Here is an 18,612-nt window from a genome sequence, read left to right on the forward strand (position 1 = left end):
GGGTCCTCTGTAATCATATTTACAAATCAATGGATTTTCTAGTTCAATTTCTATTTCAATTTGGAAACGAAGTAAGTATCTTCAATTCTCTTCAGTTACATCTGACATTCTACCAAATCCTTCATTACTTTGTCCTTCCATCTTCGGTTTTACTTCCAAAACATTTTTGGGAGGTTTGTTCTATTTTCCACAAATATTTGAAAATAATAATAATTCAGATATCATGGGATCTATTTTTAAGAAAAATTTATAACCACATCTCGATATCTTGATTTCTTTAGGAGATACCTACAGGTCGATTTTCGATTTTAGTCATTACAATTTTATTCGCCGATAAAACGCCGGTCGTGTGCTCTGCTACTTAAAATGACATTAAACACATTAGATAAGTTTTATATTGAGTTTTATAACTTTTATAGTTCTCGCAGGAGGCGAGTATAATAACCAACGCACTAATGTCTAGAGACAGCCAATTCACTATTCTTATGCTGCGCCTTTCTTATGTGACGAAGGCAAGAAATGACTACAATAATAATTTTTACGATTTAGGTCTTTTTCCTACTTTTTACATAACAAACCTAACCTGACAACGTATCATTTATTTTTTTTTATTAAGAATAAAAAAAAAACCCTAAAGTGGATTGGCTGTCTCTAGACAATAGGTAATAGGTATTTAATAATTCAAGCCTGAACCTTGTTTTCCATATCCAAAGTTTATAAATATATTTCTTCTGAATACATATTATATAGATTATTTATGCATATTAATAATAGAGCCAAACAATTTTACTTTTTACCTATTCAATAATCAGATATTTTTAATAAACGATTGCAAAATGTTAACAGTTAGTGCGTATAACGAGTTTTAATTATTTGTAAACAAAACATCACTAGGATTTCGATTTTTTTTTTACATTTTTCAGTATCAACATTTTCAGTTATATCAATCATCATTAATCAATTAATCATTCTATTACATAGCTACATCAGTATTACTTTTATAGTTTTTACTTTTCTAATTTAAATTTCGCTTCATAAATGTGATTGGCTGGGTTTGTGTATCTTTTTGACGGTTGACGTGGTATGAGCGCCCTCTTAAGCACATAGTAGAAATTTACGAAAGTCTGAAAACACAGGTCAGTTCAGTGAAGTTCGATAAAGCTTTTGAAAATTTGTAAGTCGTTATACAGTTTTTCACATGTAAAAAAAATTACAGTTTCATATTATACTTTAATTATTTCATTAGGTGTGAAACAGTGTGTTTACAAACAAATAAAAACGACGATATCGGCGAATTCCACCGGACTCGGGTCTATAATGGCAGCCAGCGATACTGCAGGCGACGATTCTTTGTATCCTATCGCAGTTTTAATTGATGAACTAAAAAATGATGACGTACAGGTAATTTCAGGTTAACTTTACATTAAGAAAACAGATAATCATAAAAGTATCTTCTCAAGTTTAATAAACATAAAGTGGGTTTAACTACCTTTTCTTTGGAAGCTTAAAAAAAATGACATCATTCTGTCAAACATGTATTAAAAAATTGGATTTTTGTTAAAAATTATTGTGTATGAATAAAAAATAAGTGCAAACATTGTCATCAACATTTACAAATTGTTTACCCATATAAGTAAAATTTATCATTATTGTATATATATTTTTGTTTTGAATTTATAGTAAATATAAAAAAATTGAATTTCTTAAAGAGAATAATATAAGCAGTTATTATAACATATCTATTTTTGTTAGTTTTTGTTTATTATTTTGATAATTCTATAAAAATTTAGTTTTATGAAGTGTAAAGAGACCTGCTCACAGTTCACTTTTAATACGGTGTTAATATTAACAATTTAACTAGGTTATACTACGATTCCCCATATTTTAATTTAAAGTTTTTGAAACAGTGATTCACAAAAGCAGCAAATGTTACAACAGAAATTAAAGTAATTTGTAATATTCTGGGAATCAATTTTGATGAATTTTATCTAAAATAAAATGTATAAAAACACTTTTTTTATATAATTGCATAAATGTTATCAACATCCGCCCTACTTTTATATCTTTTTCAAAGATTAATAAGATTATCTCTATATGTCTTTAGATATAATAATTTTTTCTTTGATTTTACGTTGATTTCTTTGACACTATATAAACAACCGTATATTTGGTATAAATTGTGAGTTCATGAGAGGCAAAAGTTAAACTAAGCGAAACTTTTTTGTTTCAACTATATAGTTGTTTAATTTGAATTTTAATAAACTACTTATATGCTTTCATTATATGTTTGATTTTAAGCTTTAAATTATTATTTAATAATTATTAATTTCAGTAATAATGTAAACCGAGATGTAAACTGATTAGTAAGAAGAGTTATTCTGAATTTGTATATTAGATTTTTCTTGAACTTTTGTTAGTTTTCATATTAAATTCTTAAGATATCTTAGTAGCTTGTATACATCATATGTAACCTGTTTACTTCACATTATATGCAGTTAGTTAAGGTAAGGAAAGTGAAAAATCTCGTTTTAAATAATGCTCATACAATTTTTATTTTCATTACTATGTAAATTTTAATACATTACTTAGGCAAAAAATAAGAATGTAGATTAATGAGCATGAGCAGATTTTTTAGTAATTATTTATACTCGTATGTTCTCTTAAGTGGCATATATTATATATCAGTCTTAGAGAAAAGAAGCATTTCCAATTTTATTAAATTTCAATACGGAAATGTAACCTGTTTTTTTATCTTTGTTGTGTATCCAACATCTTAAATTCAAAAGATTTAAATGTACTAGGACTGTGAATTAATTTTGAGGGATTTTTGTGTAAATTCAAAGCATTATTGTGAAAAATTTTGTTGATAACCTCTTTATTAATCATAATACAATCAATATTTTTTAAATAAGTTATAAGAATAAAAAAAACCTAGACTTCAATATTATACTAGGTCTGTCAATTAATTTTGTGCGATTTTTTTGTGAATTCAAGATTTTATTGTAAAAAATTGTCTACATTATTATTTTTCAAAGTGTTGTCTATCACTAGCCACCACTTTTTCTCATCTTTTGATACTATCCACCAATCGACCCATTTTTTGGCATCTTCATAAGAATAGAAGTGCTGCTCAGCCAGGCCATGTGCCATTTATCGGACCAGGTTATAATCGGAAGGGGCAATATGTGGTGAATATAGTGGGTGGGGTAGGACTTCCCATTTAAACAATTTGAAGTAAGTTTTCCAGTACATGATAATGCTCGGCCACATTTTGCAATACTGGGATCTTGTCATGCTGCAAAATGACTATGTGTTTCTGCTCATATAGCGGCTGTTTTTCCTTCAATGCTCGGCTCAAACGTATCAAATAGCTATCTTCCATAGTGGTTTCGTTCAGTCTGAGCAGCTTATAATAAACTACACCCAGCTGATCCCACCCGATGCAGAGCAGAAGTTTGGAACCATGGATATTCGGCACCCAATTTCCTTGCTTTAGAGTCATACCGAGTGTACTTACACGTGTGGAAACTGTTGTGTGATCAACCTTCAACGATTCAGCAAGTTCATCTTGCGTTGGACATGAATCTTGATCGAGTAATGCTTCAAAGTCCTCATCCTTGAAGTTTTTCAATTGACCTAGACGTTCTCTGTCAACCGTATCGAAATCACCACTTCTAAATGACGAAACCAATACACACACGTTTTTATTGATGGAATATGTTCACCATAAGATTCCAACAGCACTTGATCAAATTCAACAGCACTTTTGTTTGAATTAAACAGGAAAAGTAAAACTTCCTGTAAATGATGTTTTGTTGGCATCTTTGGAGCTGAGAAAAAATATGTTGTTTACAGTTCAGCAAACACATAATAAAAAGTAAAGCCTAATGACAGAGTATTGACATAAATATAGTTACAGAGCTCTTCGATGCGAGGGATTTACAGTAGATGCGATAGCATAACTTTAGCTATCTATTGTAAATCCCTGAAAAATAAGTCACAGACCTAGTATATAAACAGTAAAAGAAAAAAACATTGTGAACTTTTAATAATCGACATAGTTTCAAACTTTTAATGTTAAATATTCCTTTTTTTTAATAAATTAATCCCATAATAAAGATATTGTCTCGTGTACTAAAGCTTAACCTTATTAAAATGGTTCTACTGTCACAGCAAACTTTGATTTTCTGAACTAATTCGAATATAATCACTTCACATTGTGAAATAATATACATTACAAATTAACAATACTGTGAAAGATTATCCAGGTTATTTTTTTGAAATCTGAAATAAATATATAATTGAACAAATGTATGTAATCTGTAATAATAATATTCATAATTATTGGATGTAATTACATACAATAAAAAATTGTGTAATACACCTACATAAATTTATCAATTTTTTTGATTGTGTAAAAATCAATATAAAATGTAAAACAAATGGTAATGTTCTGAAATAATAAATCTTATTATCAAAACCAAGAAAATTATTCAATGACAAATTGTCCACTGCTGTTAAATAAAGTTTCACGTTTTGTGATACTAATTAATAAGCCTATTAAATTTAACTGAGATACATTTAAGTTTATGGATTACTTGGGCTTGCCTAAGACCTTTGAAAGCAACTTTTTAGTCACAAAAAATTTTCTCATGGCTGTCTGAAATTTTTCGTTAATTTATTTGCAATAAAGTTTGCTGGTACTCATTAACATTGAAGTAAGCTAAATGCTACAAGTTGTATAACGTAAAATTAATCATTCACAAAGAAATATTTTAATACATTTTTTCAACATTTATACAATTAGAACTTTGGTCATTATAAGTTGTTATATGCATATAAAGTCTATACTAATGGATGGTAATAATAGATTTGTCAAATACAAGAAACTAGAATTATTATCTTGCATTATATGTATATGTTGTATATCTTTTGAAATGACAAAGTTAAAGATACCTATCTTTGTGATTTTATCTTTGAATTAGCAATTATGTACTGATTGTCAATTTCAGTTCCCATTGACATATTTTGGATTTTTAGATATTTGATAAATTATATATGGTAACAATAATTTTATAGCACTTTTTCTTCTATGAAGAGTGACATTAAGATAATTCTATGAAAAATTTTGCAGCACATTTAACATTTAATGTAAAGTACCAGCATCATTAATTTCCTAATTTATTCTTTAATTTTGAAATAAAATACACAAAATGTAGAAAATGCCTTTACATTGTTTTAGTTACGCCTCAATTCTATTAAGAAACTCTCCACCATTGCCTTGGCCCTGGGAGTAGAACGGACGAGAAAAGAATTAATACCTTTTTTGACAGAAACAATTTATGATGAAGATGAAGTTTTACTAGCTTTAGCAGAACAATTGGGGACATTTGTAACATTAGTTGGGGGCCCTGAATATGCCTATTGCCTTTTGCCACCATTGGAAAGTTTGGCGACTGTGGAGGAGACTGTTGTGCGCGATAAAGCAGTTGAATCTCTTAGAGCGATGGCTCAGCAGCACAGTTCCGCTGATCTAGAAACACACTTTGTTCCCCTAGTACAGAGACTGGCTGCTGGAGATTGGTTTACATCTAGAACATCAGCTTGTGGATTATTTTCTGTAAGTGTGTTACACTTAATTGTTAATTGTTCCCTCTTAAACAAATATTCTGACTTTATGGAATTATTTTCCAGTGTTGACATGTTATATGGAATGGTATAATGTCAATTTGCCAAACTTAAAATTTGGAATTAGGTGGTCAAAATAAGAAAATCAATTCCGTGATGGAATATTCTGAAATTCTTTTTTATTTGAGTGCCTCAAATTCTACATGCTCCTCGAGAATAGCTCTAGCGTAGCTATTTTGTACTATTTACGAAAAAAATATTTTTTGAACACAAAGACATGGTTAATAACATCCATAAATATTATTATCCTATTAATTTTTCTTCCATTAAAAAAAATTGCAAAATTACACTATTTTAGAATCTTATAATGCTATTGCCTCTTAAGTACGTTTCATCCAATTCATCTACGTGCTGTAATATTGCCTCATTCTCTTGAATCTATTACAAGTTTCGTTAATTCACATCTTCGTTGGTTGAAATTACCCCACAAAAGAAAAATCGAAAGGGGCGAGATCAGGGAAATAAGGCTAACTACCATGGCCTATCCAGCTATTGGGAAAAGTAACATTTAAAAAATCATAAACACCCCGAAAAAATGAGCCAAATACCCACATATTCTTCATTTTTAAATTTTAGCTGGCTAAATTAATCTCATTTTCGCCAAAACCAAAAATTCCGTAATATATCTAGATTGCTCTTATTTGGTAGACAAGCAAAAGTTACCAAAATAAACTTAATTTTGTAAATTTATAAAAATGTTTTCCGTTGGGCAATAAATAATGTAGGAAATGGTGGTTATAGAGAAATATAAACTGATATAGAGTTACATTTTCGTAACTGTAAAAATTTTCAAAACTGCTTAGAAAGCCTGGGATATATTTTTTTTGTGAAAATTTGATATACATTCTATCAAAAGAATATTTGGAATATGTCAATAAAACAATATACGATGAAAGTCGGTTATAACGACCTTCAAGGGTACGTTTATCTACGGTTGTTATAACCGATAGACGTAAAAAGCAATTACATATATTTATTTAAAATTTTTATTGAAAAAATGAGAAAGTTACAAGTCTTGTATGTATATGTATTGCTTTGTGTTATCATCTCGTGCGCTTCATTTTCAGTGAATTGTTTTCGAATAGAGACTATTTTATTTCTATCCCTTCACATTCTTAAAATCGTAGTGTGACACGTAACATTTATTTGCTATGCTTGCATGAGTTTCTCCGATTTCTAGTCTCCATATTGTTCTCTTCAGCACAAGAAATTCCGTTGGTAGCACAAAATTTTAGGCAAACTCTTTATTCAACAACATTATCCATTGTAAAAATCACGAAACATACTTTAGATAACAGATAACAAAATTAACAGCTATAAACAAAACTTGACAGATCGCACTCAAACTTCATATTGGAGTAGGGTACAGTGCTGGCGTTCATTAGGGCGTCGGGTAGGTTCGAGGAGGGTCAGAAGCAGAGAGTGGTTAGGTGATGGGACGGCGGGGTAGGCAAAAAGGGCCCACTCGTGGCCTAATTGCCAGGCTGAGGCCACCCCTTCACTACTACTAATAAACTAGGGTACAGTGCTACCACCTTTTCATCAAATATGAAATTTAAATCTATTTCACGTGGATTTTTTAAATGAAAAATTCTTGATACTTTTTTGACAGAATGTACACCTTGTAGTAGGGGAGCCCACTATGCTAAAAAGGGATTTACTCGAGCATCGTGAGGACCTATTGGATTTTGAAGAATAGATGGTAGAAAGAAAAAATAGGTCATATGATATACCCTGTCACCGTCACCAAATTGTTTTTTATTTTTTTTATGTTAGATTAAGTGTGTGACGAATCCTATACATGTATACTGTCTTAATGGAAAATATATCATTATTATTATTAAAATGAAAAACAATTTTTTTTTTCAGAGAAAAAAGGGTAGTTTTGAAAAAAAAACTGTTTTTTAAGAGATTACAGACCGCACAAAAATTAATTACAAAGTCTCAAAGAACGATATGAATCTGGATCGAAATCTGGTTTGGGTCAACTTTAATTTTAATTTTAATTTAATTAAAAGCTGATGAACAGAAGCATATGACAGAAAAGCCGAATCGTGCTGGAAACAATTGGATTTTGTCTTCTTCAATGTCCGGAAGGTTTTCAAAAAAAAAATAAAAATACGAAATTTTTTTGAAAATTTTTCGAAAAATATATTTTTTTAATCAATGTAAAAGTTATTTGCGATAAAAATGTGAGAAAACTTCAAACATTTTTTTTTCCATTTTAATCATGATTATGAACTGTTTAAGCTCAAAAAACGTGACCCGTTAATTTTTTTGAAAAGTTTGACTGTTTGAAACAAACAAACGGTTCGCTAGATCGAGATGAAACTTCACAGGATTCTTCTGGGCATATCGAACTGTAAACGTCATGCTTAACATTAGTCATTTCGTGAATATTTCTAATTTAGCCGTCAATTTTCTAAAAAAAACATAAATTACCCTTTTTTTCCTGTTTTTTTAAATTCGTGTAAAAGACGAAAAAAAAAATTCCGAAAAGTTGCTGCAGCATGTTATAGGACATTTATTACAGTTTTCAAAACTGCTCTTCAGTTCTCTGTACGACCATTTGTCGCCGAGATATCGATTATTGAAGACAAAAGGATCCCTTTCCATTAAAAGTCCGATATTTCGATGAATAATGGTCTTATCGAAATTAAAAAAAAAGAAATTAAAGCTGAATAAACAAGCTATCTGGTCCATGCAATGGCTGAGCTGAAAAAATTTTTTTTTCCAAGTCCGTGAACTCGGAAAAAAAATATCAAAATTTGCAAAATTTTTGTCGCGCTATTTCTTAGAATTGCATGATAACCGTAACTCCTAAATATTTTCGACTGAAAGAACTAAAAACTAGAATCTTAGAGCTTCAAAATGCTTTTTTAATTCTCGATACGACCATTTTTCACTTAAATACAGTCTGTTAAAAATCACGGAACAATTTCGGAAATTCTTTTGACCCTTTAATTGTTTGGTTTAGTGTATAACATAGTGAATTAATAAAAGAAAATATTTCAAAATATAAGTAGGTATTATATGTCTCGATAACTATAATTGAATGGTTTTAATTATTCACCTAATTATTTACTATACGTTAATAATAATAATAATAATAATAGTGTTTATTACTTCAGAACTGTTATTAGTTTACAATTATTTATGAAGCTAAAAAGTGTATTTTTAATGGGGGAAACGAAGTTCATGACCTTGATTCAAAGTATACTAGATTTTCCTGTTAAATTCGATTTACTATGAATAGTAAGTACTTGTGATAGAAAAGAGAGTTACAAATTTTTGTGCCTCTGATAACTTTAATAATGATTTCATTACCTAAGTTACTGAGTTCTTAAAAAAATTGTTTAGATCTATTTGGAAGTAGGCAGCTACAAAAAAGGATAAAGATTATCCAAACATAAGGTGAATAATGCAATTTTCAAATACATATATTAAAAAAAAATTAGTAGTAGAAAAATAATTATTAGACGTTAATGGAAGTTAACAACAATTATTTATTTTTTAATTATTGATTTCCATCTATTGCATTAATTAAATATGAATCGTTAATGTACATACAACCCTTATTACTTCAGAATTGATAAGTTTAATCATCATGCCAGGAGTTGAGAGTCCCATAGCTAAATGGTATGATGGCCGATGTGTCTTCATTACTGGTGCTTCCGGTTTTATGGGAAAAGTATTGGTAGAGAAGCTGTTATATTCTTGTACAGGAATAAAAACCGTATACATTTTATTGAGAAATAAAAGAGGAAAGACTCCGCAGCAAAGATTAGAGATTATGTGGAATTTGCCTGTAAGTATGTTTATGTAAGATTTCTGTTGCATTTTATACAGAGCGATGGTTAAGCGTTACCCAGAGTTCTTTTTTGTATACTGTGGTGACACAAATTAGAAAAAAGTTGCGCCTTATCAGGGCCATTAAAATAAACCAAACAGATCAAAGATATCTGAAGCCGTTCCTGAAATATTGTGAANGGGATTTTATTAAAAGGCAACAGAAGATATTCTGAAACTTTTAGTTTGAAGAAATAGTAAAATACCGCAAAATTGATGTGTTTAATAATTGGAAAATATGATTTTATAAGTTTTAATTTACAAATAATAAAACAAACATTAAAATTTATTACAGGTATGCTATCCAAGAGTATCTGCAACAATGAAGGCTGACCTAAGGTCTCATTTTCGTGCGCTCTGTCAGGATGATACACCAATGGTTCGTAGGGCTGCTGCTACAAAATTGGGTGAATTGGCCCAAGTTGTAGAATTGGAATATTTGAAATCAGACTTGATCCCCATGTTTGTTAATTTGGCTCAAGACGAACAGGTATAATATAAAATATTGTTTATGTCACGTCTGATAGAATAAGTAATGTTGCTTTATAGGATTCAGTACGACTTTTGGCGGTAGAGGCATGTGTCAGCATCGCGACTCTTTTGCCACAGGAGGATGTAGAACAGCTTGTAATGCCTACTCTACGTCAATGTACAGGTAAGATGTCTTTAATAATTTCAATTGTGATAATTGTTAAATTTTTACTAATACTGGGTGCTCCATTTTGATCTGTATCATAGGGATATCCATTATCATACTTAGGTAAAATGTAAAACAAGATCATACTTGATTGAATGAATTGATGATTGAATGAAGAAAGAACTTACAGGTTTGTAAGTGGGGAAACGTTTAGGTCATTCATGATTATCACTAAGGGTCTACATGAATCAATGATTTTTCGTTTTGTATCTGTAATATACAGAATGAATTTCTGACTGAAAAAACATACAGTTATTGGCTTGGTGATAGTTGTAACGTTTTGTAACATTGATAATAAACAGAGAATGTTTTTATGAGTTTATTTATTGCAAACGTAACTATAACTTCTTAACATACATCTGACATATCTCTGAGTACTTGACTGATTGTAAGGGGGCGCCACTCTCTTTTATATTTACAACCTTCCTACATCGAATTTATACCTACATAGAAATATGCTTACGCTTACATATAACTTTACATATTATGTCACATGCCCCTTTTATTTTAGTAACATTCATAGTCTTTGAATTTCATTGGTTTCTGGGTAAGTCTTTGGCTTCTTCTCACTTGACTGTTGATCTCCTTCTGAACTTCACTCTCATCAACGTCATTGTTCGAAACCTCTTCATCGGGAACTTTTTCTTTATCAAATATGGTTTCGTTGCCTATAGAAAATAACTTGCACTTGGTTGAGTATTCATGTCGTTATCATGTTTTTTCTTCATATTCTTTATGTGAATTTTATTTCTTCTATATATAGCTCCTTCCGTGTTTACCAAAAATGAATTTGGATTTTCATCTTGCGATAGTATTTTACCAGGTATCCAATTCTTTAATGATTTTTGCACTAAAACATTACTTCCAAGTTCTGAATCACTTTTCGATGCTCGATCATAGCTGTCGTTTTATGTACGTTTCCTTGCTGTTAGCATTCTGTTACTGGCAAATTTGATCTTATTTTTCTTCCCATAAGTATCTCTGCTGGAGATGGTACTGTATCTTTAGGTGTCGAGTTATAAATTCTCATCAGGCTATATATGTCTTCATTCGGAGACTTGAGTAGGGTGTTTTTGAAAATCTGAACTTGTTGTTCTATAAACCCATTTGATCTTGGATAATTAAGGGCTCCTTGTCGTATGTTTTATATCGTCTTGCTTCAGGTATTCTTTAAATGCATGTGAATCATACGGTGGTCCATTATCGGTCATAATTTCAACTGGTAGTCCATGTGTCGCAAATATTGATTTCAACTCACTTATGACATCTGTTACTTTGGTAGTATTCATTGGAACGATAATTGTATATTTTGAATAATAATAATCCGCCACAAGCATGCATTTTTTATTCTTAAATTCCATGAAATCCATCGCTATTTTCTCCCATGGCACATTAGGTATTGTGTGTTGTTGAAGTGGTTCTTTCTGTTTAGAATTCGAGTGTTTTTGACAAATCTCACACATTGACACGTAAGTGGTTACATCTTCAGTTATCCTAGGCCAATACATAAACTGGTGAGCTCTACTTAAACAAGAATTTATTCCAAAATGTCCCACGTGAATTTTCTCTAACATCAAGCTCCTTAGCGACTTTGGAATTATGAGTTGGTTATTTCTAAATATAAGTCCATTATATTCAGAAATGTCAAAGCGTATATTAGAATACTGCTTGGCTTCGTTATTAACTGATGATACTTTTCTCGGCCATCCATTTCTAATATAAAAGTTGGGTTAATTCAGTATCTATTTGAGTTTCTTTCTGTAACTGCTAAATTCTATCCTTACTTGCCACTACTACTGATTGAACTTTATATGGTATCACTAACTTAGAGTTTAATGTTTTTTGATTTACCGACTTCAATCGGGATAATGCATCTGGAATATACTGCATACGACCAGGAATATATTCTAAATTGACTCTATGCTTGAGTAGGAGTAAAACTAAACTCTGTAGTCCGGGAGAAAGTGCATGAATCGGTTTATTAACTAATCCAATTAAAGGCTTATGGTCTGTTAGAACTTTGAAATCTCATGCATAAGTATAATAATGAAAATGTTCACATGTTACTATTACTGCTAATAGTTCCTTCTCAGTAACAGAGTATCTGTTGTGTTTCTGTCAAACTAGCTGAACAAAAAGCTATCGGATAGTCGTGTTGCATCAATACGCCTCCAATTGCTGACTTACTTGCATCTGCTGCTATTATTACATCTTTGTGTCGAAAAATGATAACACTGGTGCTTCACAAACTAGGTTTTTTAATCTTGCAAAGCAGGCTTCTTCAACACTAGTCCACATCCAGACTGCATAATTTTTCAATAGATTTCGTAAAATTTGTGTCTCCTTGGACGAATTTGGTATAAATCTTGATACATAGTTGATTATTCCTAAAAATGACTGTAGTTCTTTTTTATTGGTTGGACTTTTCATGTCTAAAATTGCTGATACTTTTTCTTTTGATATTTCAATGCCATTTTCTGATATTTCATGTCCTAAATACCTGATTTTCTTGACTGCTAACTGCATTTTATTCTTTTTAAATTTCATGTTATTTTTTCTTGCAGCTTTTAATAAACTGACTAATCTGTCGTTGTTTTCTTGCATAGATAGTCCTTCCAAGTATCAAAATATCATCTGCATAGGCTAAAATTCCATTAATATTTTCGATAATTTTGTTTATTTCTGAGTTTGATAACTGTATCTTCCAAATGGCGTTTGATATCTTGCAAATTTTGGCACTTTCTTCATCTAATGGTATCTGATGATATGCACAGCTTGCATCAAGAACTGAAAAATATTTTGCATCTTTGACTCTAACAAAATCGTTTCCATAGTTGGAAGTTCAAGACGTTCTCGCTTGATGTGTTTATTTAACGGTCTTGGGTCCATACATAATCTCAAATTACCATCACTTTTTTCTACAATCACCAAGGGATGTATCCAATCGGTTGGTTCTTCAATTTTCTTTATTATACCTTGTTTTTCCATTTCATTTAACTGGTTTTCTACTTTAGTGTGTAAAGCTATTAATATTTTTCGACATCTCGCAATCGTTGGCTCTACATTCTCTTGTAACTTTATCCTGTAAACATGTTTGAGGCATCCAACACCTCTGAGAACATCATCATATTCTTCGATTATTTTTGTGTATTCTTTAGTACCTTCCTCTTCTGTTTTGACTTCATTTATTGCGGTATCAATCTTGTCTACTCTTTTTATTAGCTACAATGTATCGATACCTTCTAAACCTAATAAAGGTTGACTATTTTCGGTGGTTATGAAAAAATCTAATACTCCACTACCGTTCTTTGAGTGACATTGTAAAGTACAGATGCCTTCTATTTTAATATCGTGATTAGTGTGAGACCAATTTTCTGTTCGTTTTATTTAACTGTATCTTTAAATTTAATTTGTTAAATGCTTCTTTTGATAATATTCCTGTGTCTAGTTTAAATTTCACATTCTTTTGTGCAATTTTAATAACTTCAAACCATTCATTCTTGTTGTCGATGGAATTGACTATTGCTATCTCTTAATTTATTCGTTTTTTTTCAAATATAGCACTAATGTCGATGACTTCTTCTTCATTAGCCTCTCCTCTTCATTTTCTTGGTTCACTGCATGTACTTGTTTTGATTTGCATGCTTTTGCATTTACCTACTACAACGTTGACCCATGGCTGGACACTTGTCATATTCATGTTCGTACGTGCATCGGCTACACTTCCCTTTTTTGTTTTTCATTCCACTACTTCCATCTGATTTTTCTCTTTCTGTTTTTTGTTTTTGTCTGTACTTTTTATGTTTTACTAAGTTCACCTCACTATACTACACGGTCGAAATTATAAAGAGTGACTAAGACATAATATAAAAACACTATTACCATAATGCGTATAAAATATAAAATAATTTTTACACGGTTCAATATTATTTATCTTTGTGCCGCTCGCTACCCACATCGATAGAATCTATAATCGTCTAGAGACCGAGTTACACTGAACGTCGATCTATATTCTATCTCTGTCTTTTGCACTTNTTGGTAAACGGTTACATTTATTGGCTTGAACAAAGAGTACATATTTTTTTTTGATATTGTTTATCTTTTCAGTAATGTTAAAATTTCTATGATGCCTAGCAAGAGAAAAAAGTTATGAACCAAACAAATGTTAAGTTCTAGGTAAAGTGCCCTCTAACGGCACATAATGAAAATTTTCTCTGACTGGTCAATAGAGCTTCATCTATTTAGTGGGTGTGGAAAAATAAAAAAAATTGAACTTTGACAAGCTGTAACTTGCAAACAATTGACAATTCGAAAAAAATTTTCATTACATACTGCTATTATTTTAATCCATAGAAACTTTATTAACGATTTTATTTACTTCGGTTTGTGGAAATCGGCAGATTATATTTTTCCCATTATCCTTGAATTATTCCCTTCAAAATAAAAAAAAATCGACCGTGCTCGAGAATGTCGAGGTGACGTTTTTTTTTTGCAAATTTGTGACCTACCGACTGCCTCATGTCACGCTCAAATCGTCAGATTATTGAAATGCACACTTTTCGGCATGTAATTAACCCATCATATCTTAATCTGACGCACTCGAGTTTTTCCAACTATCGATTTTTTTTTACTATTCTGATTGGCTGCCCTACACGCGCGGCCTTATATAGAGGACTTAGATATGGTGGAGATACTCAACAGGGTGCAAGGTATCTCTCATATGTTAATCTGCCGTGCTTGAGTAAATCCCAAAATCCCTCTTAGGGATTTTATTAAAAGGCAACAGAAGATATTCTGAAACTTTTAGTTTGAAGAAATAGTAAAATACCGCAAAATTGATGTGTTTAATAATTGGAAAATATGATTTTATAAGTTTTAATTTACAAATAATAAAACAAACATTAAAATTTATTACAGGTATGCTATCCAAGAGTATCTGCAACAATGAAGGCTGACCTAAGGTCTCATTTTCGTGCGCTCTGTCAGGATGATACACCAATGGTTCGTAGGGCTGCTGCTACAAAATTGGGTGAATTGGCCCAAGTTGTAGAATTGGAATATTTGAAATCAGACTTGATCCCCATGTTTGTTAATTTGGCTCAAGACGAACAGGTATAATATAAAATATTGTTTATGTCACGTCTGATAGAATAAGTAATGTTGCTTTATAGGATTCAGTACGACTTTTGGCGGTAGAGGCATGTGTCAGCATCGCGACTCTTTTGCCACAGGAGGATGTAGAACAGCTTGTAATGCCTACTCTACGTCAATGTACAGGTAAGATGTCTTTAATAATTTCAATTGTGATAATTGTTAAATTTTTACTAATACTGGGTGCTCCATTTTGATCTGTATCATAGGGATATCCATTATCATACTTAGGTAAAATGTAAAACAAGATCATACTTGATTGAATGAATTGATGATTGAATGAAGAAAAAACTTACAAGTTTGTAAGTGGGGAAACGTTTAGGTCATTCATGATTATCACTAAGGGTCTACATGAATCAATGATTTTTCGTTTTGTATCTGTAATATACAGAATGAATTTCTGACTGAAAAAACATACAGTTATTGGCTTGGTGATAGTTGTAATGTTTTGTAACTTTATTGATAATAAACAGAGAATGTTTTTATAAGTTTATTTATTGCAAACGTAACTGTAACTTCTTAACATACATCTGACATATCTCTGAGTACTTGACTGACTGTAAGGGGGCGCCACTCTCTTTTATATTTACAACCTTCCTACATCGAATTTATACCTACATAGAAATATGCTTACGTTTACATACAGGGTAGGAAAGTACCGATGGTCTATCTGAAGTTACGTGAGAGCGATAAAGTAAGCCATAGAAATCCATGCGATAGAGACGAAACATTTTGCGTTAAATTGTTAATAACAATGAAAATTGTTAATCAATCGAAAAATCCCTACGATATTGCCTACATTATGTTATGTGAACCTCTACAAAATTTCAAGTCAATTTATTAAAAACTTTTTGAATTATGTTTCCGGCCAATTAAAAAAAACTGGTTTCTTGAAAAACGCTTTTAAAGTTTCTGTTGACATTCCACATAAGAAATTTGTTATATGTATACCTTCAGTCATCGATGCATGCACCATATAATTGGCCTTCTGTATTGATATTTTCTTCATGCTCTTTTTTCGGTTTGATTGGAGACTGAACCTTGCCTCTATAATAGTTAATCATCGCACGCGTTCTCAGTACTTACAATAAGCACTTCTGCAGTGCACTGCGAGTGGTTGCGCTCCACCTCGAAAAAACTCGGGTTCCTGACTTTTCCCCCACCTAAAACTTTTTTCCAATATTCTTCACATAATAAAGCATTGTTTAACCGATTTTTCAAAATTGTAAAGTGGCTTTACCCTTTAATAATACCCAATCTCAAAATGTTTACCTTTTCCTGTGATGGTTTGAAATACAAGATAAGTCAAATTTCACTTTGGCATATTATTTATCTTGAAATTTAGCAATCATGTTCTAATTTGACAGATCTTGTATCTCTTATGATAACCAAGATATAGTGATCACCATAGTGAGTGAATCTAAAAAACCAGATACCTGGTATAATGTGAACCAAAATTTAAATTCATCTATAAATTCTTATTTGTTTAACAATCTAATCTAAAAATTTTAGGTGACACATCATGGAGGGTAAGATATATGGTTGCGGATAAATTTACAGAACTACAGAAAGCAGTAGGACCTGAAATAACAAGAACAGACTTAGTGCCAGCATTTCAAAGTCTTTTAAAAGATACAGAGGCTGAAGTTAGAGCAGCGGCGGCTAATAAGGTCAAGGATTTTTGTCAAAATTTAGATAAAGCACATCAGGAAAATATTATTATGACGAACATACTACCCTGTGTTAAAGAACTAGTTGCTGACCCCAATCAACACGTGAAGTCTGCTTTGGCATCTGTAATAATGGGATTAAGCCCAATTCTGGGTAGGCACAATACAATCGAACATTTACTTCCACTATTTTTGACACAACTTAAAGATGAATGTCCTGAAGTTAGACTGAACATAATTTCTAATTTGGACTGTGTTAATGAGGTTATCGGAATTCAACAGCTGTCTCAATCTCTTCTACCTGCCATTGTGGAGCTGGCGGAGGATTCAAAGTGGAGGGTAAGATCGGCCATTATTGAATACATGCCTTTACTGGCAGGACAACTCGGCAGGGAATTTTTTGACGAGAAACTCAATGCTTTATGTATGACATGGTTGATGGATCACGTGTTCGCCATCAGGGAGGCTGCCACTTTAAACCTCAGAAAACTCGTTGACCAGTTTGGAGCCGAATGGGCAGAAAGCACAATTATCCCTAAAGTCTTGGCTATGTCCAGGGACCAAAACTACTTATACAGAATGACCTGCTTGTTTTGCATCAATGTATTGGCGGAAGCATGCGGGAGTGACATAACCACAAGATTACTTCTGCCGACTGTCCTAAGCATGGCCAACGATAAGGTCGCAAACGTCAGATTTAACGTCGCAAAGACCCTCCAACGAATAGCTCCGCAATTAGACCAAGCTGTAATACAACCTCAAGTTAAACCAGTTTTAGATAAACTAAATGTGGATAATGATGTCGATGTTAAATACTCCGCATCCGAAGCCATCACGGGGATTGCAGGTAAATTCTTTGGAACTGCTTTTCATTTTAATAACAATAATAATCGTCATCTTTATTGAAATATATATTAATATACAGGGTGTCACTTTAAATGAGGGACATATTTATATGGAGGCTACCTTTGGCCTTTAGAAACACTTAGTAGTAGTTTATTTTTTCAAATTCCGTCTTGAAAACTAAATTTTTTTTTAGTAATTTTTATACCCAGCTGTTGGACAAGCTAGTGTGATCTCAAACAACGGCCCGCGATATAACGAGCGTTCAAATAAAAATATGGTCAAGTTGGTTCTGAAAATTTGGACGTAGGGCGTAGCGTATAGCAAATGAACTTAAACGTCATCTGTCAAAGCGCTATATCGCCGCTATCAATTTGAATATTTTCGTTTTAAAAAGCGTTTAAAATGGTGTTTTCTCAAGAACAAAAAGTGTTTATCATAGAGTCCTACTTTAGAAATGGACGCAAGATTGATGGAATATGGAAGTATTCTATTGAGGAATGTTTCATAGAATTTCAAAATCAATTTCCCGGCGTTGTTGAGTACAAAATTTTTCAAAGTGCAGTTCAGCGTTGTGTTAATGTTTTTCGTGAAACGGGCAGTGTAACAAGAAAAGAAGGAAGCGGCCGACCTAAAAAGCGGACTGAAGAATTAAAAGAAAATGTCCAACAAATAATGGAAAATGCGCCAAGAACTTCTGTACGTGTTTTATCA

The 18,612-nt window shown here is 31.7% G+C and overlaps 1 protein-coding gene across 1 annotated transcript; it reads left to right on the forward strand.

The window, feature by feature from the left end:
• Window positions 1-1,112: 1,112 nt before the first annotated feature.
• LOC108915804 (serine/threonine-protein phosphatase 2A 65 kDa regulatory subunit A alpha isoform) lies at window positions 1,113-18,126 on the forward strand. The gene is made up of 7 exons (XM_023456472.1): window positions 1,113-1,174; window positions 1,247-1,401; window positions 5,243-5,620; window positions 9,833-10,027; window positions 10,087-10,192; window positions 16,898-17,902; window positions 18,095-18,126. The coding sequence occupies exons 2-7, from the start codon at window positions 1,318-1,320 to the stop codon at window positions 18,124-18,126; spliced, it is 1,800 nt and encodes a 599-aa protein (XP_023312240.1). The 5' UTR covers window positions 1,113-1,174; window positions 1,247-1,317.
• The last annotated feature ends 486 nt before the right edge of the window (window positions 18,127-18,612 follow it).

The sequence above is a fragment of the Anoplophora glabripennis genome, unplaced genomic scaffold (assembly GCF_000390285.2).
Source record: "Anoplophora glabripennis isolate ALB-LARVAE unplaced genomic scaffold, Agla_2.0 scaffold1621, whole genome shotgun sequence".
Classification (NCBI taxonomy): Eukaryota; Metazoa; Arthropoda; class Insecta; order Coleoptera; family Cerambycidae; genus Anoplophora; species Anoplophora glabripennis.